General features: G+C 33.6%; 1 protein-coding gene across 1 annotated transcript; it reads right to left on the bottom strand.

Moving 5' to 3' along the window:
* Window positions 1-22,367: 22,367 nt before the first annotated feature.
* LOC145058486 (Sec14p-like phosphatidylinositol transfer family protein) lies at window positions 22,368-24,955 on the bottom strand. The gene is made up of 4 exons (XM_079006385.1): window positions 23,848-24,955; window positions 23,164-23,288; window positions 22,922-23,072; window positions 22,368-22,846 (listed from the first exon to the last, which is right to left on the bottom strand). Exons 1-4 carry the CDS (start codon window positions 24,814-24,816, stop codon window positions 22,592-22,594), a joined length of 1,500 nt encoding a protein of 499 aa, XP_078862511.1. The 5' UTR covers window positions 24,817-24,955; the 3' UTR covers window positions 22,368-22,591.
* Window positions 24,956-26,974: the final 2,019 nt, after the last annotated feature.

Here is a 26,974-nt window from a genome sequence, read left to right as displayed (position 1 = left end):
TAAAATCGATAGAGTTTGATTTCCAGAAAATCCAATATTTTCTTAGTTAAGTGTAAACAGACTATTCCTATATGATGCGTTAATGAACCCTGGAATGACCCGTAGATTTCCCCTATAATCGTCCAGCGTACATAAGTTATATAAGATTTAAGTTAGATAAAACGTTGAATATAATGGGTCTGCCCTAGGTCCACAACCCAACGAGAACTTTTGAGAGAGATTTGGGAGAGATTTCACCTTTCTTGGAGAGATTTCTCATACAAAGAGATATTTGGGAGAGATTTCACATTCTTGGAGAGATTTGGGAGAGATTTGACATTCTTGGAGAGATTTCACATACAAAGAGATATTTAGGAGAGATTAATTGGAGAGATTTGGGAGAGATTCTCGATAAGAAGAGATAGAGTGAAAACAATTGAGAGCGGTTTCGTGTGTGACAAATGTGAGTGTCCGGCTTCGCAATGCAAGGTCCGTAAACCCCGTTAAGCCATGTTTAAGGATATTACACACTCCCGATGAGTATGCAACATTTTTTTATCGGTTTGGTTTGTTACTTACCACAGTTTTAGGTTAAGGAAATTTAGATGTACGAACTTTTCAATTTATGATTTCTCATTAGAATAGCGAGTTGTATAGTAATTACCTATCGGAAGCCCTAGTACACAAGGGTTAGTTGAGTTGACCGGTTTGACTTGTTGACTTTATTTGACTTTGACTTGACCAGAATTTGAGGGTTGTCACATGATATGTATGGTATATGGTATTTGGGGAACTCACTACGCTTCGTGTTTACGGTTTTCAGTTTTGGTTTCAGGTACTTCGTTTTCAAAGGAAAGGAGCCGACGTGATCGCAGTGCATCACACTATGGTTTTCCGCACATGAGATCTTTGGGATTACACTCTGATATTGTTTTATGATAACATGTTTCGATTATTTCTACTTTGGTTTTGACATGACATGATATTATGGATGTTTTATTACACTGTTGGTTTTATAATAACGTATTTAAAAATGAAATTTTTGGCTTTGGATTTTGGGACGTTACAATTTGTTTCCAAGCTTAAGAGTTAACAAAAGAACTAGCATTCTCTTCAAGTTGATCAATTGTTAGTGTCTCAAAGTTCATCCATCTTCTTCAACATCCAATCCTCCCCTAGAGGACCTAAAGTTCTTCAAAGGTTGTTGTTACTTCTTCCTTCTATAATTGTGTTTTTATCTTTCCATTTCTTTCATGAAGATCCTTAATGAGTTGTAAATGTTATCATGTTCAAAAGATTTAAGACTTTCGTTGCTATTTTTTGAGTTTTTTAGAAACTAATTTTGAACAAAACCCAACAATTGGTATCAGAGTCACCTTGCAAGTTTGGTTAGATTTTTTTATTTATGGAAATCTTGGGTTTTAGAGAATATGGATGACTTGGTTATGTTTAAAAACAAGTTCATACATATTTTCTTTGACAACTTTTTTAACTGTTATTTTTTGTGACAAAAACTTACATGCATTTTTTGTCACTTAAAGTTATCTTAGAAAAACAAAGGTTGTTTTTATGTTTTATGTACTTTAGAGTACATAAACAAGCCTTGGAACATTTGTGTTGTTTTTTGTGTGATTTATTTGAAAATGGTTTGTAATATTCTTTTATTCATAAAAGTATGTAATAAAAGTAGATAGTTTTTATACTTGTTATTTTTACGTAATAGATTAGTTTTAGACTAGATTTATTTTATAAGAAACGTAACAAGATGAAGATGGAGGCCATTTTTGAAGACTTCAAGTGGAGGCCATGTTTTTATAAGGTTTTTATAAAAGTTCATAATTTTATAAAGATCTTATAAAATTGCAACGAAGTTGGTTGTTATTGCAAGTGAGAGCTTGAAGATCACATGAAGAACAACTTGTATTATTTGGTCCATTTTGTCCCTTAGGAAGGACTTAACACTTTTGTGTTGGCTCAGAAAAGTGTTAACTAGTTTAAGGCTTGTTTATGTCAAATGTATGTTTGTATTGTTTATTTTTCAATTAAATATTTTATGTGGTTGATAATTTAGCTTTTCATAAACTCAAACTATTTTTTGGTCAAAATAAACATCAGATGGAGTTTGGTTTTCAAAATTTAAAAGTTGAACATAAGATGTAACAAGTTAATGCTTTAAAATGAAAACAGTTTTATTAAAAACATTAATTACGGAAAAGTTTGAAATAGTAAAATATAAGTCTAAAAATTGTGATTTTGAAACTTATACAAACTCCAAATATTTTTTTAATGAAAGGAAGTTTTATTAAACAATACTAAAAGGTTCTATAAGGCTCAAGTTCGAACTTGATATTTGGATATTATCAATTAAATTGAACCAGTCAAAATATAAAAATCGGGTTTTATATTTGAACCTCAAAATGTGATTTTTTTTGAAAATTGATGCCATGATCAATTAGATGCATGCAATGATCATGATATCATATGTTTTAAATAGAATAATAAAACATCCAAAACCATTTTAAAAGGCAAGTCTATGCCATCCAACTTTAGAAACATTTGCACATCATTTGTATAACGCTTATGAGATAAATGATACCTAACAATCTGTGTTATATGCTGGTGGCCAAATTATTTTTGCAAAATCTATAACCAAGTTATAGACTAATTGTACAAGTTTCTTCAATTGGATGACTTGATTGGAAACCTCTTGTGATAAAGGTCACGTAAGCAAGAGAGTTCCAAGACATAGATGAGACCAAACATGTCAAATTAACAAATGGATTGTTAAGGGTATCATATATCTAGGAATTACAAGTAGTGTCATTAATAAAAGCTATTTACCTTGTTAAAATGTAGTAAGTGGGATAAAATATACCTAACCATTTATTTAATTTGTAACTTGGATCCTAGACTTTAAATAAATAATGTTTTTTGGAAACAAAAGGGTATTATTTTTAAAGAATTACATACTAAATAAAACTTTGTTAAATTTTGTAGATGGCTCCACCAACTAATATAACACATCATCAACCCCATGAACCTTCGATCCATGCTTGAAAAAGAAAAACTGGGCCACTCCAATTTGTTGGATTGGCACAAAAATTTGAGAATCGTTTTGAAACAAGAAAAGAAAAACTATGTCCTTAAATCACATGTCCCGGATGAACCACCTTTTGTCCCAAAGGTTGCACAAGATGCATGGCTTAATAATACATATGATTCACTTGATGTGTCATTCCCTATGCTTTCCATAATGATTCCAAATCTTCAGCGTCTAGAACTCTCCATTGCCTTTGACATGATTGAACATCTCAAGCAGATGTTTGGTTAGCAAGCTAGAATTGAAAGGTTGAAACAGTTCAATCCATTCATGCTTGCAAGATGGAAGAAACCGAAAATGTAAGCACCCATGTCCTCAAGATGAAAAGGCACTTGGATAAATTGGAGAGATTGGGCTCTCCATATCTGTTAGACTTGGCCACAAACATAATTTTGAATCCATTGCCCAAGTGCTATGATACTTTCATCATGAACTATAATATGAATGAGTGGGATAAATCAATCTCTGAGTTGCATGGGATACTCAAAATTGCAGAGAAAAACATCCCAAGGAAAACCCCCCAAGTGCTTATGATTTGGGGGGGGGGGGGACAAGTCAAGAAGAAGAATCAATGCAAAAACTCCAAAGGGAAGCCACAAGACGGCAACAGAAAAGGGAAGAAAGGTCCCCAAAACCCACCACCCAAAAAGAAGGAAAAGGTTGCTAAAAATGACACATCCTTTGAGTGTGGTGTCGTGGAGCATTAGAAAAGGAACTATCCTAAGTACCTTGTTGAGTTGAAGAACAAGAAGGTTGGGGAAGGCCCTTCAGGTATATCAATTTTCATGAGTGAAATGGGACTATTTACGTTTTCATCTAACACTTGGGTATTTGATATAGGTTGTGGAGCTCATATTTGTAATTCGTTGCAGGGGTTCGGAAAGAGTAGAGAACTGAAGATACATGATATGGTATTGCATCTGGGCAATGGAGCACGGGTTGCAGTCCAAGCAATAGGACATTTTGATTTATGTTTACCATGTGGTTTGTACTTAACATTAAACAATGTGTGTTTGATTACTTCTATCACTAGAAATATTGTATCAGATTCCCGTTTAAGAAAATCTGGTTTTAATTTTCAATTTGTTGATGATAATATCCATTCCTTCTTGAATGGAATATTATATTTTGAGGCTAGACCAATAAATGGAATTTATGAATTAAATCTATATGACACTTCAAATGATAAGTACCTTTATCATGTTAACACCAAATGGATCAAACAAGAGTTGAAACAAACATATCTATGGCATTGTCGCCTTGGACGCATAAACAAGAAGCGCATATTCCAACTCCAAAAGAGTAGAGTTTAGGGGGAAAATGACATTGAGTCATTTGACATATCAGAATCTTGTTTATGTGGGAAGATGACAAAGGCTCCTTTCTATGGTACTAGTGAAAGGGCTAATGTTTTGTTGGGCATCATACACACAGATGTATGTGGTCCTTTCAAAACATTGTCAAGATATGGTGAAAGATATTATATCACCTTCACTAACAACTTTAATCGATCTGGCTATGTGTATTTGATGAAACATAATCATGAATCATTTGAAAATTTTAAATTGTTTCATAGTGAAGTTGAGAATCAACTCGATAAAACAATCAAAATCCTTTGTTCGGATAGAGATGAAGAGTACTTGAGCCAAGAGTTTCAAGATCATCTTAGGAGTTGTGGGATTATCTCACAACTTACTCCACCCAGAACACCACAACTTAATGGTGTGTCTGAGAGGAGAAATCAGACCTTACTTGATATGGTTTATCCATGATGAGCAGAAGTACTATCCCTTTATCATTTTGGAATTATATCTTACTCACCATAACGCATATCTTGAATATGGCACCAACTAAGAAGGTAGACAAGACACCTTATAAGATATGGTATGGAAAAGCTCCATCCCTATCTTATATGAAAGTTTGTGGTTGTGAATCTTATGTTAGACAAGAAGCTTCCAACAAACTCGAGCCTAGGTCTACTAAATGCATTTTTGTTGGATATCCCAAAGATTGTTTAGGATATTATTTCTACATCCCTAGTGCGAATAAGATCTTTATCTCTCAAAAGGTTGAATTCTTGGAAAGCAAGTTTCTAATGGATGAAGCAAGTGGGAGCGCGCGTGGAACTTGAAGAAGATCAAGAACCACAGTTTGATGCAACTCAAGTTAGCACTAGTACAAAACAAGAGGTTGTAGAAAATGACGAGATCATTACTCTTCAACTTGTTGAAACACAAGGAGTTGGCAGATCCGATAGAATTCATCAAGAACATGAGAGATATGGATTTCTCTTTGATGAATGCTTCATGATTAAGAATGTTGACGAGCCTATCACCTACTGAAACGTAATGGAAGATCATAAATATGATAAATGGCTTGAAGCTATGAACGCAAAGATGCAATCCATGAGAGAAAACCAAGTATGGGATTTAGTTGAACTTCCTCCCCAATGTAAGATTGCAGGGAGTAAGTAACTCTTCAAGAGAGAAGACTGAAATGGATGGAAATTTACACACATTCAAAGCAAGACTTGTTGCTAAACGATTCACTCAAAACCAATGGGTTGATTAGAAAGAAACCTTTTCACTAGTTGTTATGATTAAATCTATTAGGATACTACTTTCCATAGTTGCATATCATGACTATGAGATATGGAAAATGGATGTCAAAACCGCCGCTCTAAATGAACACTAGGAAGAAGATGTCTATATGGTTCAGCCCAAAGGTTTTTTAGACCAAAGGCGTCCTAATAAATTGTTTAAGCTCAAGAGATGCATTTATGGCTTAAAGCAAGCATCTCGAAATTGGAATCATAATCACAAAGTATGGTTTTGTTAAAAATGAAGATGAATCTTGTGTTTACATGAAAACTAGTGGGAACTCGGTGACCTTCTTGGTCTTGTATGTGGATGACATACTTATCACTGGAAATCACATTTCGAATTTAGAAGGTGTAAAGTCTTGGTTAGGAAAATTTTCTCAATGAAGGATCTAGGTGAGGCTAAATATATTCTTGGAATCAAAATCTATAGAGATAGATCAAAACGATTAATAGGTCTAAGCTAAACTACATACATTGACAAAGTCTTGAAAAGGTTCAAGATGGAAAACTCTAAGAGAGGATTTGTACCAATGACGCATGGAACAGTACTAAGTTCATCCCAATGTCCTAGCACAAAGGCTGAGTTAGACAAGATGAAAGATATTACATATGCTTCGGCAGTTGGATCTATCATGTATGCCATGAATTATACTTGACTTGATCTTGCTTATGTTATGAGCATGACAAGAAAGTTCCAACAAAATCAAGGGGGGATTCATTGGATAGCTATGAAGAACATCCTTAAGTACTTGCGTAGAACTAAAGATATGTTCCTCATCTATGGAGGCATTGATGAAAGATTAAGTGTAAAGTGTTACAATGATGCTTCATTCACAATAGATCGAGATGATTGTAAGTCACAATCAAGGTATGTGTTCATTGTCAATGGGGTGTAGTGTCTTGGAAGAGCTCCAAGAAAAGTATTGTAGCATAGTCCACTATAGAGTCCAAATACATTGCCGCTTCAGAAGCTGCACAAGAGGCAGCTTGGATGAAGAAATTCATTAGAGATCTACGTGTGGTTACCAAAGGGCTTATAGCCCAGCAATATCCGGTGTTGTCCTCCCTCCTTGAGGTCTAGGGTTTAAGTACTGTGAGGGGCATATGTGGAGATTTAGGAGTAATGTAGGTGTAGAATATAGATTTGTCGTTCAAAAAAAATCTGTGTGTGGTTCCTTCCATTCAAGACCCCCTAGAAGTCTTATGTGATAATGAGGGTGCAATTACTTTGGCAAAAGAACTTAGATCACACAAGAAGACCGGAATATAAGCCGGAGATTCAACTTCAATCGTTATAAAGTTGAAGATGGTGAAATCAATATTTGCAAAGGTCACACTGATCAAAATTTGGCGGAACCTTTCATAAAGACCCTTCTTCAAGCAAAGTTTAAAGGACTTGCTCGAGGGATTGGACTTTGCTATTCTAGTGATTGGATTTTATCTATATATTAGTATTGAATATTGGAAGATTTTGTAACATCATTTATTGTAATGACTATGATATATATGGCATGTGATCTTTTCATTAAATATTTGTTGAGTTTTTTATTAACATGTTTAATCCTTAAGTAAATTTATTCACTCTAAATCCATAGTTGGTTATTATTGTGGGAGCAATAATGAAATAAGGCTAATATGAACTGGAATGGTTGACAAAAAGTTGTAACTAGTTTCATAGGTACTTGATAGAGAACAAGTATTGGATTGACCTGTTCAAAATCACTTCATGGATCGTTGTCATGAATGATACTTGATAAAAGGTAATATATGTATATCCTTAACACCTGGATACATATATGGGTCTTGAGTATGGGGAATGTTGTGATTTGATATAGTCAGTCGTTGTTCTCTAACCAAGCAGTTATAAAATCTATTTTCAAGTATGATGTAAACCATGCAAGAGGCGTATGTAGTCAAGATGGGATTTGTTCCTCTTATTCGTTGAGAGTTAGACATCTAAGGCCTGATGTAAAGTTAAACACTAATATGGGATTAACTGCGATCTATATCTCATGTTCAACATGATGTATGTAGCAAAGGGATAACTGATAAACTTACCTTACACACCAATTTTAGCCTTGGGCTTCTAGGAATTGGACATTGATAGAATGGCTCAAAGTCGTATGTTGATGGAGATAGTCAAATATTGCTAGACATTCACCACTGTCTATATCAATCTAATATGAGTCTTGCACAATTGGGAGATTGAAAGATCTAATATGTTGAAGAGTCATATTAGAATGATATTGCTAGTTAACATATGATACTAAGGGTAACACTAACAACAACTTGATACAATTGATTATTTATTAAAAATTGATTTTAATAAATATTTATAAACTCTTAAAATAAGTTGGGAAAATATTTATTTCAAGGAAATAATTATTTTACAATACAAGTAACATTAAAATTCATATGGTAGGAGTTAATCAAGTCATGTACAACATTTTGGACTAGAAAGGTTTTTTTCTTTTACCAATGTTAAGGTTTATATTTATAAACTAGTTTTATAAATTAACCAAAACTTGACTCTTTTGTGCCCAAAACCATGACTTGTCCTTGGCTAGGGAGGCGTCTTTTGATTTAGTTAATCAAAAGAACGTCCCCTAAGGAAGCATGCTTGACACATGATATCATAGAGTCATGGAGCTTATATCTTTTGGTTATTAACTATGCTTTATGCTTTAAGTGAGGCTTTCATCTTTGGTCTTCATAATTGATAAAAATCATAGATGCATAAGGACAAAAGGCTCTCTCAAAAGCTTCTTTCTTTCATGCATTAAGATCTTCTTAAGTTACTTGTTTTCATGCTCTCTTGGATCAAGTACTTCGGTATTTGTTTCCAAGCTTAAGATTTAACAAAAGAACTAGCATTCTCTTCAAGTTGATCAATTATTGGTGGCTCAAAGTTCATCCATCTTCTTCAACATCCAAGCCTCCCCTATAGGACCTGAAGTTTTTCAAAGGTTGTTACTTCTTCCCTCTATGGTTGTGTTTTTATATTTCCATTTCTTGCATGAAGATCCTTGTGTTGGATTAGGTGTCTAAGCGCATAACTATAATTGGTATGTACTTGACTCGATAGTAGCATGGTCCTTTTGGGTTGCATTCACTAGGGCAATTTGATAGGATGGATATTTGAGAAAGAGGTTATTTGTGATTTATTAATATATTATAAGTATAATATATTCATATTATTTAATTAGTATTGATCAAGAGTTAATTTAGAACTAATATAATGATCAAAAGAGACTAATTAAATTAACGGGGACTGATTAGGTAAATCAGTAATACATATAGTTTGGGCTAATGATCCATGTTGATTAGAATGGACTAAGAGTTAGTCCAAAGGGCTTATCATATGGATTATTGGATTCTATGCCCAAGGAAGTGAATTAGGGTTTACAATTTGAAACCCTAGGAATTCCACACTATAAATGTAACCCCTAATGCACCAAAAATTTGTCCAATGATTCCTAGTTGAACCCTAGCCGATTTTAGTGCTTCATAACCTGTCTCTCATTATTATCCATTTATTCATGGTGTCTTGTGATCCCATTAGAGGCATCACACTTGAGGTGATAAGCTCTTTAAATGACAAATTCTACAAGCTATAATACTGAAGTATTCATCTAACTTGATTTTATGTTGCAAATATGAAATTGTATGCTAGTTGTAGGTTTCATGCTTTGGATAATTTTATTGCATGTATAACTAGAGAAAACTTAGATCCAAGGCATTAGGGTTGTATGTGCACCATAGGGATGTTAGAGTACATAAAACCCAACACCTTGGTGGGTTGTAAATATTATCATGTTCAAAAAATTTAATACTTTCATTGCTATTGTTTTGAGTTTTTTAGAAACTATTTTTGAGCAAAACCCAACACCATATTTGGCCATTCAATATTGTATGTTGCATATATGTGTTGACCAAAATAAAGAACATTCTTTGAGCGGGTAGTTTGGATGCAAAGAATATACGATAGGTCGCCAAGATTGGTCATGGAAAATTCATCTGCCAAGGAAGATATGATCGATCATAGTAAAGTTGTAGAGGACGTCGCTAGTATAATTTCTTATACATAAAGAATAAGATATGTTAAATATTTCCCTTTCTAATATATAAAGACGAGTTGATATTGTTGTATATGAAGCCAATAAGTGTGATGAAAGAAGCAAAATGCTAAAACCAAGCATGTGGTGCTTTTTTCATACCATATAGGGACTTTTGTAGATGATAGAAAAATTCAAGATGAGTTTTCTCACGGATGCTCGACGGTTGATGCATATAGATCATCTTACAGAGTTGCCCAAGAAAGAACACATGTTTAAGTTCGAATAATGGAAAGGAGAATTGTGTGACATAACAAGGCTTAGAAACACCGTATAGTGATAGTTTTGATGGGTTTTATATGTTACAAAAATATATTTTTGGTGGGAAAACATAAACCCTAAGTTCACATGCACCCAAAAGGATCTATGTTCTCACTATGATATGCGAACAACTATCAAACGTCAAGAACCCTATAAGTACATTGATATTTCCGTAATCACTAAAGGGTTATTAGAAAATACATACCTTAGTTTATTATAGCAAACAAACTAGGAATCCTTCATTGTTGGTCTTCAGAAATCAAGCACCAGAAGTCTCGTGCCTCTAATGGCTCACACCCAAAACGAAACAAATTGGAGGCTAAATAGGAGAGAGAATGAGGAAGGAAATTTTCAAAATTCTTTTTGGAATGAGGTGAATTTCGAAATTCATAACCCACTACGTGATAGGGAGGCTAAGGATAAGGCATGTTTCCTTTTAGATAACCATTTCCCATTGCTTCCTCCATAAGGCATTCCAAGCTTTCCTAGAGCTCAATAATACCTCTAGAAACCTTATAACCATCTAGAACTTCGTCCCCCTCCTAGGGAGGCTCTAGAATTGGTCAATATTCAACTTTTGAACATTGTCACCTTTAGTACTTCCACTTTTAATTAATCCAATTAAATCCATTTATTTTATGATTAATTATTAATTAAAAAATACTATTTCTTATTAATATATTATTATTATACTATATTAATAAATCATTTATTTTGATTTCTAATTAATTTATTAATCATATAATAAATTAATAAATCAGTCTCTTTCTCCAAAAAGCATTCTAGTCAATTACCTGGTTTGAGGGCAACCCAAAAGGACTTTGCTAATAATTCAAGATTATACTAATTTAGTTATTGGCTTAGACACCTAATCCAACAGTCTCCCACTTGGATAAGTCTAAAACTAAATTGTTGTATAACTTCTAAATTAAACAACAAAGAGTTCTTTCCAAAGCAGTTGTCGAACTCTAATCTGATAATATGTTTGTCCTTTAGAGAAGTGATCAAATATTCCTCCGTTCTTCTAGATATCATATTGATATGAGACATGGATTGAAATCAATCTCATTGTCCAAAATTTTGTTTCTCGATTTCCTGATTTATGACGATTGAATTCAGACTACTAATTGATCACATCAATTCAGTCCAGGCTTGGCCAAGCACTTCAGATGTCGACAACAAATCATCGAGGGGCCCAAAGATATCGCTTTTCCCGTTAGGGCAAAAGTAACAAATAAATTTCGACTCATATTCTTGTACCTATTACTCACCAAATCATGCATGACACTACATTTTATAACATCACATTATTGATGTGTTTACGTAACACCAATGCACAACTGACATGTAAACTGCAACTTATATATCTCCATTTCAAAAATATAAGATATTATTGTCTCATAATTACTTGTGATAGAATCCATGAAGTAATTCTTTGAGTGTGGGTTTATCCAATACTCAAATCTCCATTTTCTATATACTCATGAACATTGTAGCAATCTTATTGCAATTCCTAATTCCCATATACAATCTACAATTCAATTCATAATAGTATTATTAAACTACTTACTTCCAAAAGTATGAGTGACTGTGGAATTTGAATATTGAAATTATTCAAGAAGTAAAACATGCAAAGTGAAACACACTAATAAGCTAATTAACAATGGTCTCAACCTTATTAAATATAAATAAAATATATTATTTAATCACCATAATAATTACAACTTTATTCATTGTATAATGTTTCGAGTAATAAACTAACCACTTGAATTAAACAACATCAGTTATGTCATGTTATGAACACGCATACTATGCTTCTCTGTGGTACTTCCTTTGTGAACAGATCGACCGGACACTATTCCAATGATGCTCATTTCACAATTCTAAATGCTTGTCACTGTCTAAGATGTATTAGAATTCCAACCTTACATGCATTGACCTTCTATGATGTCAAGGCTTCAAAGTCACAAATACTGAGCCAACGATATTACAGAATGTTCCATTGGAACTTTGTTACTAGAAACAATTCCATGATAATGAAGGTTCAAATTCAAGGTACACTCCTTGAACACTTCTCTTGCATTAAAGTTTCCAACTCATATGTAGATTTAATAATCAACTCCCATTATGGAAACATTTCCATATTCCCATATGACCATTAATTCTGATAAAGAATCATCTCAATCTAGAATCATGCCACTATGGTCCGTCCAAATTAATATCATACTTCCAACTGTCCACAAGCAACCAATCTTTAGTAAACCTTAGAATGTTCTTGACAGTTGTTTAACAACTCTAGTCACACAAAAAATTGTAATAATTTTCCTCTCAATACTCAAGGAATTTGGAAAAATTAGAATAAGTGAATATTACAACATATGTAATCAATCCTATATCCAAAGCATATGGTACTCGATTCACTATATCCAATATTTGTTCAATCTCTTGCTATAATATTTTTATATATGGAATCTCCTATGTTGAACCATTTCAACATGATATTCTCATATGTTTATGACTAAGTTCTATTAAACTATACGATCTAATCCTTTAGATTTGAAACAAAGTATGAGTGCCCTCTCCCTTAAGTCTATCATATTGAAACAATTCCCAAACTTTGAAGTTATCGAATTGATAACTTTGTTCCCTACGAACAATGTTGTCAACATTCAATACTAGTATAACAGTTATGATCCCCCTAGCTCTAACATGTACCCAGAAATCAACATGACTTCAAGAAATCAATACTCTTGACTTTCTTACTAAAGTACAGGTTTTTGTTACGTGATATTGCAATAAGTCTTCAACTAGACTTCTTAAGCTTATACACTTTTAATGGATAGTATATGTGTGAGTTTAAACCCTTTCAGAACTTATAGATATATGTCATGAAAGTTCAAACATTTCCTTGCCATTTCTCACAATTTGAAATATAAAGAGGGTTGTCGTAATCATATTATGAATTTGATTTGCAATAGCCAATATCCATATTGATCTTTATCAAATCTTTAAAATCTACTAAAGAAAGTGATTGCTCATAATCATTTATGAATTAGAGCGAATCTTTACTACATAGATTTCAAGGTGCATACGTTCCCATCCATGTGAATCTATCATTTGAAACCTAAAATCATAAGATAAGGTTTAGGACAAACCAAATTCAAATTTAGCTTTCCTTCATGGACTAAATTTCGCAATTCTAAATTTATTTACCTCTGGCAGCTCAATGGCCGACCAATGCTTCCATGTTGTTAGCAACTCAACCATATTGATCAATGTACCATCACTGAACAACGTGCTTTTTCTTTTGCAGTTAAATGAAAAACATAGAACTCATAAGCATTGTCAACTCAACTAGAAATGCACAGAAACAAGAATGTGTCAACCAAACACAATAGGTTATCAACCTCAGGTCGCATGATAGTGATAACTAAAATGTTTATTGTCGGTTGAATCTTGAAAACTCTCAAGATCAATAGGACTCCCACTGACTTCTTGAAATATGATTTTTCTCTCAAGGAACATTCCTTTATGAGCTAAAACAAATATTCAAAAGTTTGTGTGGATTCCCGACAAGAAAAACATTTCGTAGGATAGGTCTCAGTTTATCCTTTGTTTCTCGATTAACAAAAACAACACAAATCCAATTCTATATGTGCTAGAGGAAGAAAACATCTTTACTCTACATATTTCAGGGTGTTTTAAACCTTCTTAATTAGAAATGAGTTTCAAGATATGATTTGTAGTTACCAGAGTATGACTCTAAAACTTGACATGAACAAAGTTTGACTCATATATGATTGAACCATTTCCAACAATGTTTGATTTCTCTTCTTAGTCATACAATTATACTAATATGTTCTTGGAGGATTCAATTGTGATACAATTTCACAATTACTAAGATGATCATAAAACATGATACTAAAGTACTCTCATTTCCTTTCAGATTGGAGAAACTTTTATCTTTCTACCTCATGGATTCTTCTTATTCATTCTGCTATTCTTTGAAAACCTTTTCAAAAGTAGTAGAATTCTTTTCAATCTTATGACAAAGCATATTTACTCAAACATTAGAAAATCATGACGAATAGAGTTATCGTCCTTTGTGGTGGATCTGAAGAGTTCATATCAACATGTACTAGATCCATTAGTCTTTCATATGACTCACATAAACATGGGATCAATGAATTAGTCATAATTTTTCAATGAATAAGATTCTCATATACTATACAATGCAACTTGTACAACACCATGTATCTGTACAGTTGGTGATGAGATTTCTTTTCACTTGGTCAATTATGACAGTACCACAAGCGATATCATAATAATCAAATCCAAAATTAATATTGCTAATATTATAAATGTAACCAACACTTTCATAAATGTCATTTCAAGGAAATATAAATAACGCAACCAGATAAAGCAAAATTTCACTTTTATTGAAATACACGAAAAATTGGAAATTGTCCTTACAACGCATAAAATGAAAAACTATGTTTCTAGACATCTCCTAAGAGTAATAGCAATCTAATAAATTATCCTATCTACTTAGTAGTAGCTCCAAACTCTGATCTTCGAATCCATGTGACTAAAGTCCATTTCTCATGATCAGATTTAATTCACCTTGCTTAATCTTCCTTCTTTCTCTTAGCTCCTTTAATACTATCAAAATGTGATCATCACATAATGTATTAAGAGTCTATGAATAGGAACCTATAAAGCAATGGAGTCAAATAATGGATGTAACTGAAGTACAGTCACATGACTTGACGTAACTATCTCTAAGATCTTTCAAGTATTTTTGGCAACTTTGTTTCCAATGTCCCTTCAATTGATAGTAAAAACAAATGGACTCTTTGGGTCAACACATGGAACGATCCTAGAACTAGCATTTTCTCTTTACCATATTATCAAATGATTTGATCTTGGACAAACCCTTTCCATTGGGAAGAGAAATCTTTTTTGGACCACCATTGTCAATTTCCATGGAAACTTTAGAATTAGACTCAATAAGCATCTCTGCTTTAGATGTGCTCTTAAGCATTTCTTCTTCAGCAATAATAAATTAGGGTCACGTCGATATACTCATATAGAAGTTCTGGATGAATTGATCAATTGACTTTAGAAGCAAAAGAACCAAAACAATGTCTTGCTTCCTTAGGAAAACGACATCCATTTTATCCGACTTGTCAATGTATGGTTTCTTTTCAAAACATGCGCACACACAAAGTTTCCATTTTGATTTTTACAAGCTAATAGGGATTGAGTAGTCTCGTATCTTTCAACTTGAGGAAAACGTGACGTTGGGAGACTAACAGAAGGAGGTGGAAGAAAGATGATGTCTGGTTCCATCATTTCCCCATTTCCTAAGGAAAGGAAAACAATTTCACCTTGACTTGAATTTGGAAGCCCATCTCTAAAAGATTGAGGAAAACTATTTCCTTAAGAATGAGGTAGACCATTTCTATCTTCATAAGATATTTTAAGAATAAGAGAAAAAGAGAATTCAATTTATTTGATTTTAATCCTTAATTATTAACCCATAAATTTAAATTAAGGCTAGGATCCATATTTTCAATTCGAACTTTGAAGAGGGATGTTATAATCAAATTCGAATCTATTTCAAATAGGTAAGGATTTTACCAATTCCAATATTATGAAACTCCTAGATCTTTTGACTTTCATTTATTCTATCAATGACATGTTTAGTCTCGGATTATGCTCTCAGTTTTGTGGCTGGGATGTCAAGGATCACAAACGAGATGTAAATAATCATGCAAACCCTATTGACAACCTTGTTGTCATTTACCATCTGACATTGATGTATTGGTTAACCACACATGCTCAATCAAAAATGATAATTCTCGAGATGCCCATCATATCTTTGTATAGTCCCTACTAGTGTGTCGGTTAACCACACACGCTCCACTAACGACATATAAAGCATGATGTGTGTTTTCATGGATTAGCATACGTTTCACATTTTTCCTAAAGTAACTAAGAGTGAGATTTTAAAAATATTTTAGTTACTTTATATCATTATACTTATTAATGAGACTATGTCCTATCACATCTGTTCGGCTAACGGTCCTCCACCACATCGGAGAGCGGTGGGTGAGAGTGGACACTCATTTCATGGCCATTTTATAGGTTGTTTCCTTATACCCTCTTTATATCATAGTTTTGTAAATGAGGCGTACTAGCGATTTGGCTGACTTTTCTTAAACATATATTAAACATTTAATAGTATATATATATATATATATATATATATATATATATATATATATATATATATATATATAAGGTGTATTTTAAAACTTTTCTAAAATACTAGGTTTAAGTTTAAGTTTTTAAAATAATATAAAATTAATTTAATTTAAAAAATAAACCAAATTTGATTTAATCTTTATCTTTTGATTAAACATTTAATTAATTTAATTAAATCATTATGAATCAAATAATTATTTACAATTAAACAATGAATAAAATAATTCAATTTAATCCTTATCCCAAGCCTTCTATTTTTTGAAAAAGGCTAGGGTTTGCTAGATTTTAACTGTTCAAAATTTAAGGCTCTTAAAATAACAAATAAGGAAACAAGGCAAACCCTAGAAAGGATCCTTAAATTTTGAAAATTAGGTAAGGGGGCTAGCATTTCAAAAACCCTTGTATATTTTGATAAAATAAGGAAACAAGGCAAACCCTAGAAAGGATCCTTAGTGTTTAGTTTTTATAAACCCTAATTTTGATCTATTCAACTTTGTGCAAGATCAATGAGAACAATGACTATGATGGCTTTTATATGTTACAAAAATCTATTTTTGGCGAGAAAACATAAACCCTAAGTTCACATGCACCCTAAAGGATCTATGTTCTCACTATGATTTGCAAACAACTATTGAACATCAAGAACCTTATAAGTACATTGCTATTTTCGAAATCACTAAAGGGTTATTAGAAAATACATACCTTAGTTTATTAGAGCAAATAAACTAGTAATCCTTCCTTGTTGGTCTTCAGAAAGCAAGCACAAGAAGTCTCGTGCCTCTAATGGCTCACACCCAAACCCTAGCAAATCGAAGGCTAAATAAGATAAGGGATGGGGAAGGGAATTTTCGAAATTCTCTTTGGAATGAGGTGAATATCAAAAGTCATAACCCATAGGGGTTTATATAGGTGATAAGGAGGCTAAGGATAATGTAGGTTTCCTTTTATATAACCTTTTTTCCATTGATTCCTTCTTAAGGCATTCCAAGCTTTCTTAGAGCCCAAGAATACCTCTAGAAACCATCTAGAAACCCTATAACCATCTAGAATTCGTCCCCCCTCCTAGGGAGGTTCTAGAATTGGTCAATGTTCAACTTTTGGACATTGTCACCTTTAGTCCTTCCACTTTTAATTAATCCAATTAATCTCAAAATCAATTCCAATTAATTTCTAATTATTTCTTAATTAAACAATAACATTTCTAATTAATATATTATTCTCATAATATATTAATAAATTATTTATTTTTATTTCTAATTAATTTATTAATCATATAATAAATTAATAAATCGGTCTCCGTCTCCAAATATCATTCCAGTCCATTACCAGGTTTGAGGGCAATCCAAAAGGACTTCACTAATAATTCAAGATTATACTAATTTAGTTAATTATTGGCTTAGACACCTAATCCAACAAGTTTGACTACCGGGCTAAAGGTCTTGTCACGATCACTCTCAAGCCTTTAACATGTGTCATTTTTTACAATTTAAGCCTTATAATGATCCAAAGAGGCCTACCATATACTTTTTCCAAAAAATTTACATAGAGTGAACATTGTTGATCACAGAGGGCCAAGGAACAAGTTACGATGCATTGTCAGAAATAAGAACTTAAATATGAGACATATGTAAGGTTGATACGATGGGCGTGAATAGGTTAAGTCGGCGTATAAGACATAAAATATCATTTTTTTCATGAGTGGTCATAGGGTGGGCAGGTGGTGATGCTTTGATTTGGTTGGTATTAGGTAGCAGAGATGAGGTTGTTTCAATAGTTTTGATATTGGGTTAGGAGTGTAAGCCATGATTGGGGGGGGGGGGGGGGGTTCAGTGATAGAGGTGGTTGTTTGGAAATGACGGTGTGAAAAGACGATCAGGATCAAGTAGAGACTGAGAGATATATGAATGATCCGAAAAATTATCTAGGAAGGATGTGATGTAGGAGATATGGATTTGAATATAAATATTGATTCATCAAATACAACATAATATGAGATGATTATCTTGTGGGAAGAGAGATCAAGACAACAGAAGCCCCAATATTAGGTAGGAAAACCAAGGACGACACATAAAGAAGAACATGTGGCTAGTTTGGATATGGGTATGTTTGGGTAACATAAGCACTCGAAAACACGTACGTCAAAAAATTTTAGATTTTTGTTGAACAATTTGGTGAATGAGATGGCATTCTGTATTGAGGTGGAAGGTGCGAGGTTTAGAAGGGCTTCCATCTAATATGTTGCTCGGATTGCCATTTTGTAGGAAAGTTTTGAGGGACGAAAAACAAAAAGTAATGTCGTTTGTGTTTGACTAGGTGTCTAAGCCAATAACTAAATTAGTATATTCTTGAATTATTAGGAAAGACCTTTTGGGTTGCCATCAAACCTAGTAATGGACTGGAATGCTATTTGGAGAGAGAGAGACTGATTTATTAATTTATTATATGATTAATAAATTAACTAGAAATCAAAATAAATAATTTATTAATATATTATGAGAATAATATATTAATTAGAAATAATATTATTTAATTAAGAATTAATTAGAAATTAATTGTAATTAATTTTGGGATTAACTAGATTAATTAAAAGTGGAAGGACTAAAGATATCAATGTTCAAAAGTTGAACAGGGACCAATTCTAGAACATCCCTACGAGGGGGTATGAAATTCTAGATGGTTATAGGGTTTCTAAAGGGTTTCTTGGGCTCTAAGAAAGCTTGGAATGCTTTAGGGAGGAAACAATGAGAAAGGGTTATCTAAAAGGAAACTTGTCTTATCCTTAGCCTCCCTATCACCTATATAAACCCCATTGGGCTATAGAATTCAAAATTCACCTCATTCCAAATAGAATTTCGAAAATTCCCTTCTTCCTCATTTCTCATCTTTAGCCTCCAATTTGCTAGGGTTTGAGTGTGAGTCATTAGAGACATGAGACTTCTGGTGCTTGCTTTCTAAAGACCAACAAGGAAGAATTACTAGTTTATATGCAATAATAAAACTAAGGTATGTATTTTCTGATAGCCCTTTAGTAATTTCAAAAATAGCAATGTACTTTTAGGGTTTTTAATATTCAATAGTTATTTGCGAATCATAGTAAGAACATAGATCCTTTAGGGTGCATGTGAACTTAGGGTTTATGTTTTTTCCGCCAAATAGTTTTTTTTGTAACATATAAACCCATAACTTTGGAGCAAATAGGTCATAAAAATATGATTCACAAACTCAACCTCCTGATTTTATTAAATAGATTTAATTTCACAGTTAAATTGTGTTTTGACATGCGATCTAAAATGAAGAAATTTGGAGTACATTACATATCATATTTTTGGCGAAGTGGATACACCCATGAGAAATGCAAATAATGATCAGTTTTTTTTGGTGAAGTGGATACACCCATAATAAATTCAAACAATTATATAAAAATAAAACTTAGTAGTTTATTCTACTCATACTTATAATTATTGAGGTCCAAAAATCGGAATGAACAATATCAAAAGTTTCGGAAACAATAGTTTTAAAAATCTGGGTGAATTTAGATTTCTTGGATTCACAGAAAGTCGTGATTGTACTATCAAACTGAACTATTTCGATAGTACTCTCAAAATCTCAATTGGATAAAATTCAGTGATGTTCCAGAATAAAGGATGTGAGAAGTTATGATCTTGTATGTACCAAAAAAAATGATCAAAATGAGATGTAATCCTTTTGTCTGAAAACTGCCAAAACTGCCAAAACTGTCACAAGGCAGTTTCAAAACTGTCACAAAACTACTATTGTCATAAAACTCTTTTCGATCCTAGCCAAGGGCTCTGCCCCGTGGACTCCGCCAAGGGTTGCCACCCCTTGGACCCCACTTCCAGGGGTGATTCCCCGGGCCGCCGTCGGTTTAGGTGCTTCGTCCCTAAATAACAGTGTATTTTCAACCAAGAAAAAGTTAAACAAGTATGCACTCCACACCACTCTAACTTATTCAATATTTATCAAGAAAATACTGATCAACAAATTAATCCCATTAAACTTAAATAATATTAGTGATACAAATCACCAACAAATAAAATACAAGGAAACTACATATTTTAATGACATTAACATCGGGATGCCTGAGATGTTGATTCCATAAGGAAGAACTGGAGGAAAGAAGGGCAACAAGAGACCAAACAAATTTGGTTAAAAAATAGAGATCAGCATAATTTTCATACCTTTGGTCCGAAAATCCTTCACATAATATCATAACTCGTCAAATTCAATTAAAACCTTGTTAGTTTTTGTAAATGAACGGACCAATAGCATGTTTCTAATGATGTGGGGGTATAACAAGAATATTATGTAAGTGGAATTGATGATGGGTGATGGAAAGGTTGGCGTGACCGAATTGAGTGATCGGAATTAGGGACCCATTATTAACAATAACTAAATTAATTTGTTTGTATTTCTAGAATATGAGAGAACACATGGGTCGTAGCAAGGTGGGATATGGCACCATTATCCATGTACCACCCAATAGAGTATTAAAAACTTGATTTAGGTCGGTAGCTTGATCGGGTGTGTCTGGAGGGAACTTGATCCATGGTGGCAACAGTGACGATATGGTTGTTGTGGTTTGAAAGGTGACTTGTGGAGGTTTCTGCTGAGGAGTGGGAATAGGTAGCCCCAAGGATGTGATTATATGTGTTGGCAGGCGGAGGGGGTGGGGGTGGGGGGAGGGAGGGGGGTTGTGTTGGTGTTGTTGTTGGTCAATGGTAATCACTAAAATGCCTACTATGGTGGGGATAGCCACCCATAATGTTGTCATGGAAAGGAGAAGCTTGGCATGGGAGTTGTTTGGTGGTTGTCGAGTGACAATAGGCTTTCAAGATGACTATATGTTATGGTATTTAGGCTTTCTTGGCGTTGGTTGTTGTTGGAACGATTATTTTGACCCCCTCATCGATTAGAGCCCAAGTGTTGACATGTTGGAGTCGTGTATAACACAATAGGAATAGGTGAATGATCATGGTGAGAGGCTTGTTAGTGGTGTGTCCTTATTAAGCTTAGTTCCTCAAGAAGAAGCAAAAAAAAAAAAAAAAAAAAAAAAAAAAGCATGGAATGTGCTTGTAGGAATTAGGCAATTGCATGTGATGAAGTTCCTAGGGTTTTCTCAGGCACGGGAGAATCAATGTTGGCAAGGAGATCGACTAGCAACTTCAACTTTTCGCAATACCGAGTGATTGTTTTATCACCAAGAACCATGGTCCAAAATTCATTTTCAAGATCGACATCATGGGCATCCTTGTTATCACGGAAGAGTTCTTCACAATATTCCAAATCGAGCAAGTTGGAACACTTTTTTTGAGGATCATCGTGAGGAGTCATTGAATTATGGTTCCATAAATACACATCTTAACTAAAGAGTTAAGTTGTGTCGTTCGGAGTCATTTTCGTCGATAGGGTTGCGGTTCCGTCGAGGTGTCCAAGAACACCAATCCGATGCAGTGAACTAAGAAGAGGAAATACAACAATGACACAATGGTGGCCCACAACTTTGGTTGATCTGAGAAGAGAAAATGATGTACAAAGTACATGGGCTTGGGCTGCACAATAAAAGCAAAAGAATGGGCCTATCAACATAAAATACATGCTAATAGAGTACTCTTACAAGAGCCTGTAAGAACTAACTCTATCGTTAAACTAATAGAGTACTCTTACAAGAGCCTGTCAGAACTAACTGTATCGTTGTTAAACTTACAATGACAAAAGCACTACCAATATGAGTAAACGCCTAGAGTCTTTGTACCATGTTGGTTGCACCATATCAAATAAGAACTCTATGGTTAACAAATAAGCACTACATGAAGAAATAAATGAACCATATGGTAGTAACAACACCAGCAAATGAACAATCACAATCTCATTACATGTATGAATAAAACAAGTATAACTTGCAAATTCAAAATCACCACTAAACATTGCATACATCCTTACAACAAGTTGGTTCCCAAACGCACAAAGAACAAAACAAGCAACAAATTTTCCAAAAATAGCATCAAGATGCATAACACTCTTTAAAGTAAAAACCAAGTTCATATCAAACCACCAAGAAGACCCACAAAAGGAAGCCTTATATGGAAGTAAAGTTATAATACACCAAGAACCCAAAAAGGTCAACAACACAACACAACAAAAACACAAAAAAATAAATAAAATAAAAGATCCAGTATTCCAATTTTCCAAATCTAGCTATAACATAACCAAAACCCACCATATAACTATAGATCTTCATCTTCTTCATTCATTAAGGGGATCAACCTTGAACCTATAAAGCAGATTTTTCTTCTTTGATGTTGGGTTATCAATGGTGAGAAGAATCTTTCCAAGCTCATTGATTTTAAAACTATGGCTTATAACAGGTTCATCATTTGCACTTATCTTCCTTGCTTTTTGTATAATTATGGTGTAATTATTTTCATTCTTAGGCACATATTCAGCACTATAGCTCACTTCCCATCCAACTACCCGCAACTCCCAAACAAAATTACATCTCTGCAACAAAAAAAATCCGTTTCATTATAACCAAAAAACATGGTATTCTTCAAAAGGGTAAAATCGTAATTTTACCTCGTTTACGATAATCTCAACGGTTTGTTTGGTGCATGGCTTAACAGTAACAACAGCAGCTGGATCATCAATGGTGAATTCGGGATTGCAATCGCAGTAATCTACACTTAGTCCACCGTATTGAATTGGAACGTGTTCTGGACTCACATATCTAAATGAAAAATAAACAAAAATGAGATTTTTTTATATAATTATAATGAAATAGTTAAAGAAACGAAAAGGGTAGAATCGTAAAATCGTACTTGAAAAGGGTTTCGGAAGTTCTTGAAGGACTAGCAAATACAAATTTGCTCTTGGTTCTTTGAGTCATGAATGGACTCATCATTGTATAGAAAGCTAAATACCACCATGGAACATTGATGAACACCTTCAAATATAAATCCCAATAAATTAATTTTTTTTAGTTTTAGAAGTAACTAAATGTTTTTATTTGATTATAATCATGTTTTGAAAGATTTCAACGTGTTTAATATTTTAACGTTGTAATAAACAATTTATGTAAAGTGATAAATAATAATATCTAGACTATTTGGCGTACATATAGTATATACAATTTATTTATCGTAATATCTTATTTGATTAAAGGTTACTTCCTTAAAATAACTTTTTTTTTCTTCATTTATCAATTTAGTTCAATGTAGCTTTTATTGTAAATGACAAAAAACATGTTTAAAAGAGGTCATTTTCAATTCATTAAGTGGGAAGTCGATTTTCAAAGTCATCGTTTGAGTAGAAAAGACATGTCTCTAATCTAAGAGGATGCAATAACAACCACATCATAATTCATTGTTTGATTTTTATGAATCAATTAAAGCCCAAATTATTGCCAGATTAGGGTTCATACTTCATACTTTAACATTACGAATTAAAAACAACAATTAATATCTCAAAAACATTAATGGAAGTCTTAATTAATATAAGTTCACCTGTTTTGCGACAAATTCAGGGTAATTGTCCTGTAGAAGCTGTAAAGCTTGCTTGGTGGCGAGCCGGAGCTCCCTCTTCCCCGGCCCCGGCGAGTTCTTCAGATCACTGACCTGAAAAATAGTATTTACGCCGCCGGGACTAAAATCCAGCTTTCTAATGCTTCTCTCAAGAAACTGAATCCTCCATTTCAGAAACCTTGTTCTCTTTTCTTCATCGGAGAAGGTTTTCTGATACAGTTCCTTGTTCTGAAACTCGCCGTAGACATTGTAACAAACTGGGTGTCCTTCGGTGTCATATCCATGCATAAACACAACCTTTTCGAGATCGTCTCCTAGGTTTTCATCAACTAAAGCGTCAATGCTAAATGCTTTTCTCCAACGGAGTGTGTTCTTGAGCATCGTGAAAGAATCTTTCACTTTGAAGTCTCTAGCTCGCAGGAACTTGAGCAAAATTACATCAGTTCGATCGTCTTTCAGAAGAGGTATCCCCCAAATTGAGATCTCGTCCGGATTTGATTTGATTTCTGAAGTGGGGTCTTCTGATGTAGACGAAAACGCGAAATCTTTGTTGGCAATGGCTTCTTGAACTAGCTGTTTGAGCTCATCGAGTGATACCTTCTCCAAACCTGATAGATCTCTGATTCGGTTGCTCTCTTCTTTGAAAGAAACCATGGATTGGGGGATTTTCTTGTGGTCATGTGATAAAGTTTTTTCGGGTTGTTCTATTACCTCGCCCAACGTAGTGTTGGTTGTAGCTGCGGTGGAGGACGGCGGCGACGACGGTGGTGAAATAGATGTTTCTTTGGATGTTAAAATGAGAGGTAGTGAAAGTGGGGTTTCGTTCTCAGTTACAGAGACTGGTGGTGGTGGTGGTTCTAGGGTTTCTTCTGAAGTGGAGGAGCGTGGTGGAGAGTTCTGGACTAGTGCCGCCGCTTCTGGAGCGGCGGTGGTGGGATTTTCGTCGGCCATTTCTGGAAATCTGAGGGTTTAAAATTCAAAGACTGTTTTTCTGTAGCAATACTAGTAGCAGGAAAAGTGAAAAAGCAAAGCAAGGTTTTAACTTTTTGATAAAGCAAAAAGAATAAACGAGAAAGAGAAAATAATAAAAACTGATAAAACAGAGAATTTATTTTATATTATGTTATGGGTTGTGAAGAGAGGAACATACGTCCTTTTCTTTTCTTTTTTTCTTTTTTTCTTCTTTCTTTTTTGTCTAGTTTGATTTATCCTGTTCTTAAGGGTAATGGTAAAAGAAGCCAATTCTGATTTTACTTTTTCTGTAGATATTGCTTTTCTTTTTTTGTTCTTTATACCAAGTCATTTGTCACGAATTTTAGATTTTTTGGATTTTTTTATATCACTTTATATATATTTTTTAGATGGTATTTTCGCCTAGGTGACTTGGAGGTGGTTTATTATTTTGATGAAAACATGGAGATGTCTTGTTTTTGCTACTAGTATGAAAAAATCATTTTGATAATGTTTATTCGAGGATTTGGTACCTACACTATACATCTATTTCTTTACTCTATTAGGTATGAATATTTTACTATCATTATCCATCTTTTTCTTATTTGTTATTTTTGTTTATATTTTCTAATGGGTCTCATCACTCATGTACATACTTTCATTTACGTTTACGGTTGCAACGCCCATCTCCTACACCTCATCCTTTTAAAAATCAAAACCCAGTGACTTGGGGTTTAATTTTTTTGGATTTGCTGATTATATGAATACGAAATAAGAACATGAATACGAAATAAGAACAAGAATGATAAGAAAATAACAAAAAAAATAATAGTTTTTATAGACAATATAGACTTATAGATTGAATATCGGGTGAAAATAAGTTAAGACTTAGTCTCTTGAGTTCTTATCAAAGTCATCTGTCAGATTATATTTGATAACAAGCCAAGACCTATTGACTTGAAATCAAGCCACAAATGAGAAATGCGTCCCAAACAATGATGACAATCCAATTTACAAACAATAATTCGGGAAAGTAAGAACAAACGTTCAAAATTTGACTTCTGTCGTTCATATTCTACAATGTTCAACGATGGCCATATGTACAACCTTACAAATGCTTACAAAAAGAAAAGTATCAAATGAAAATAAACTACCTATTAAATGCTAAAAAAATAAAATAAAATAAAATCGTTTTTAAGAATAAAGTAGAATCTAGAATATTCGATCTAGAATCTTCATTTGCAAGTTATCTAGCATTCCCATTGAACCATAGATACTAGCAAGCAACTTTCACATCCTAGGATCACAGCAAGCTTCCAAGATTGGCAACTGACTTCTAAAATTCGCATCTAGTCTCCAAGAATCGCATTCGTAATTGTATTCGCTCTGAAGTCGTTCGCATCCAGTAAGCTTTCACATCCAAGCCCAACAACAAATAACAACCCATCGGATCGCATTCCAAGATTCCGATTCACATCCAATCACACTCTGAAGCTGTTCGCAACCATTTAATTGCAATGGGTTGCGATCAATTACATACAGTCGCACCCATTCGCAGCCAACTCCTTGTTCGCATTCAATAACACTCTGAGGTTGGCATTCACATCTGAAAACACTAGATTGCGATTCATTGTGAACATTTGCATTCAATCGCAAATAGTCACAACTAAGGCTTGGTTCGTAACTTGAACTCACTTCGGACTTGAAGTTCATCTTAGAATTGGAACTCATCGACTTTGAATACAGATTTGTATCGTTATCTCATTTGGAGAACATCCCCTCAGCATCTAGAAATTTCAAGATGGAAAAATCCCTATAAAATCATGAATTTAAACATCTATATCTAACAAAACTCATATTTTAGAGCTTTATTTTATGTCAATAATCATTGTTTTCTTCTTCAAATCACCATACACATCACCACCAAAATCAACCTCATTAGATCTATTGCAACATATCCAACAAAACTCATGTTTTAGAGAGCTTTATTTTCATATCATTAATCATCATTTTTGTAGCATCTTGTTTCAAGAAGTTTCTTATTTCGGGATTATGGACAATAATTGGATCAAGTAGAGGCCTTCGGCTTCAAGGGAATAGGGTTTAGACCATATTGAATGTTGATAATATTGGTTATGCAATCCAAGCCCTTGGTTTG

The sequence above is a fragment of the Lactuca serriola genome, chromosome 6 (genome assembly GCF_051521515.1).
Source record: "Lactuca serriola cultivar US96UC23 chromosome 6, Lser_US96UC23_V15, whole genome shotgun sequence".
NCBI lineage: Eukaryota > Viridiplantae > Streptophyta > Magnoliopsida > Asterales > Asteraceae > Lactuca > Lactuca serriola.
The sequence above is the reverse complement of the archived record's forward strand: the minus strand, read 5'-3'. Positions and strand labels throughout refer to the sequence as shown.

Bases quoted from the DNA above. Each gene is read 5' to 3' on its own strand.
- LOC145058486 (XM_079006385.1), bottom strand. From the start codon at position 24,816: ATGGCCGACGAAAATCCCACCACCGCCGCTCCAGAAGCGGCGGCACTA. The intron at 23,073-23,163 runs GTACGATTTTAC...TTTTTCATTTAG, and splicing joins ACTTCCGAAACCCTTTTCAA to ATATGTGAGTCCAGAACACG. The intron at 22,847-22,921 runs GTAAAATTACGA...TTTTTGTTGCAG, and splicing joins TTGAGATTATCGTAAACGAG to AGATGTAATTTTGTTTGGGA.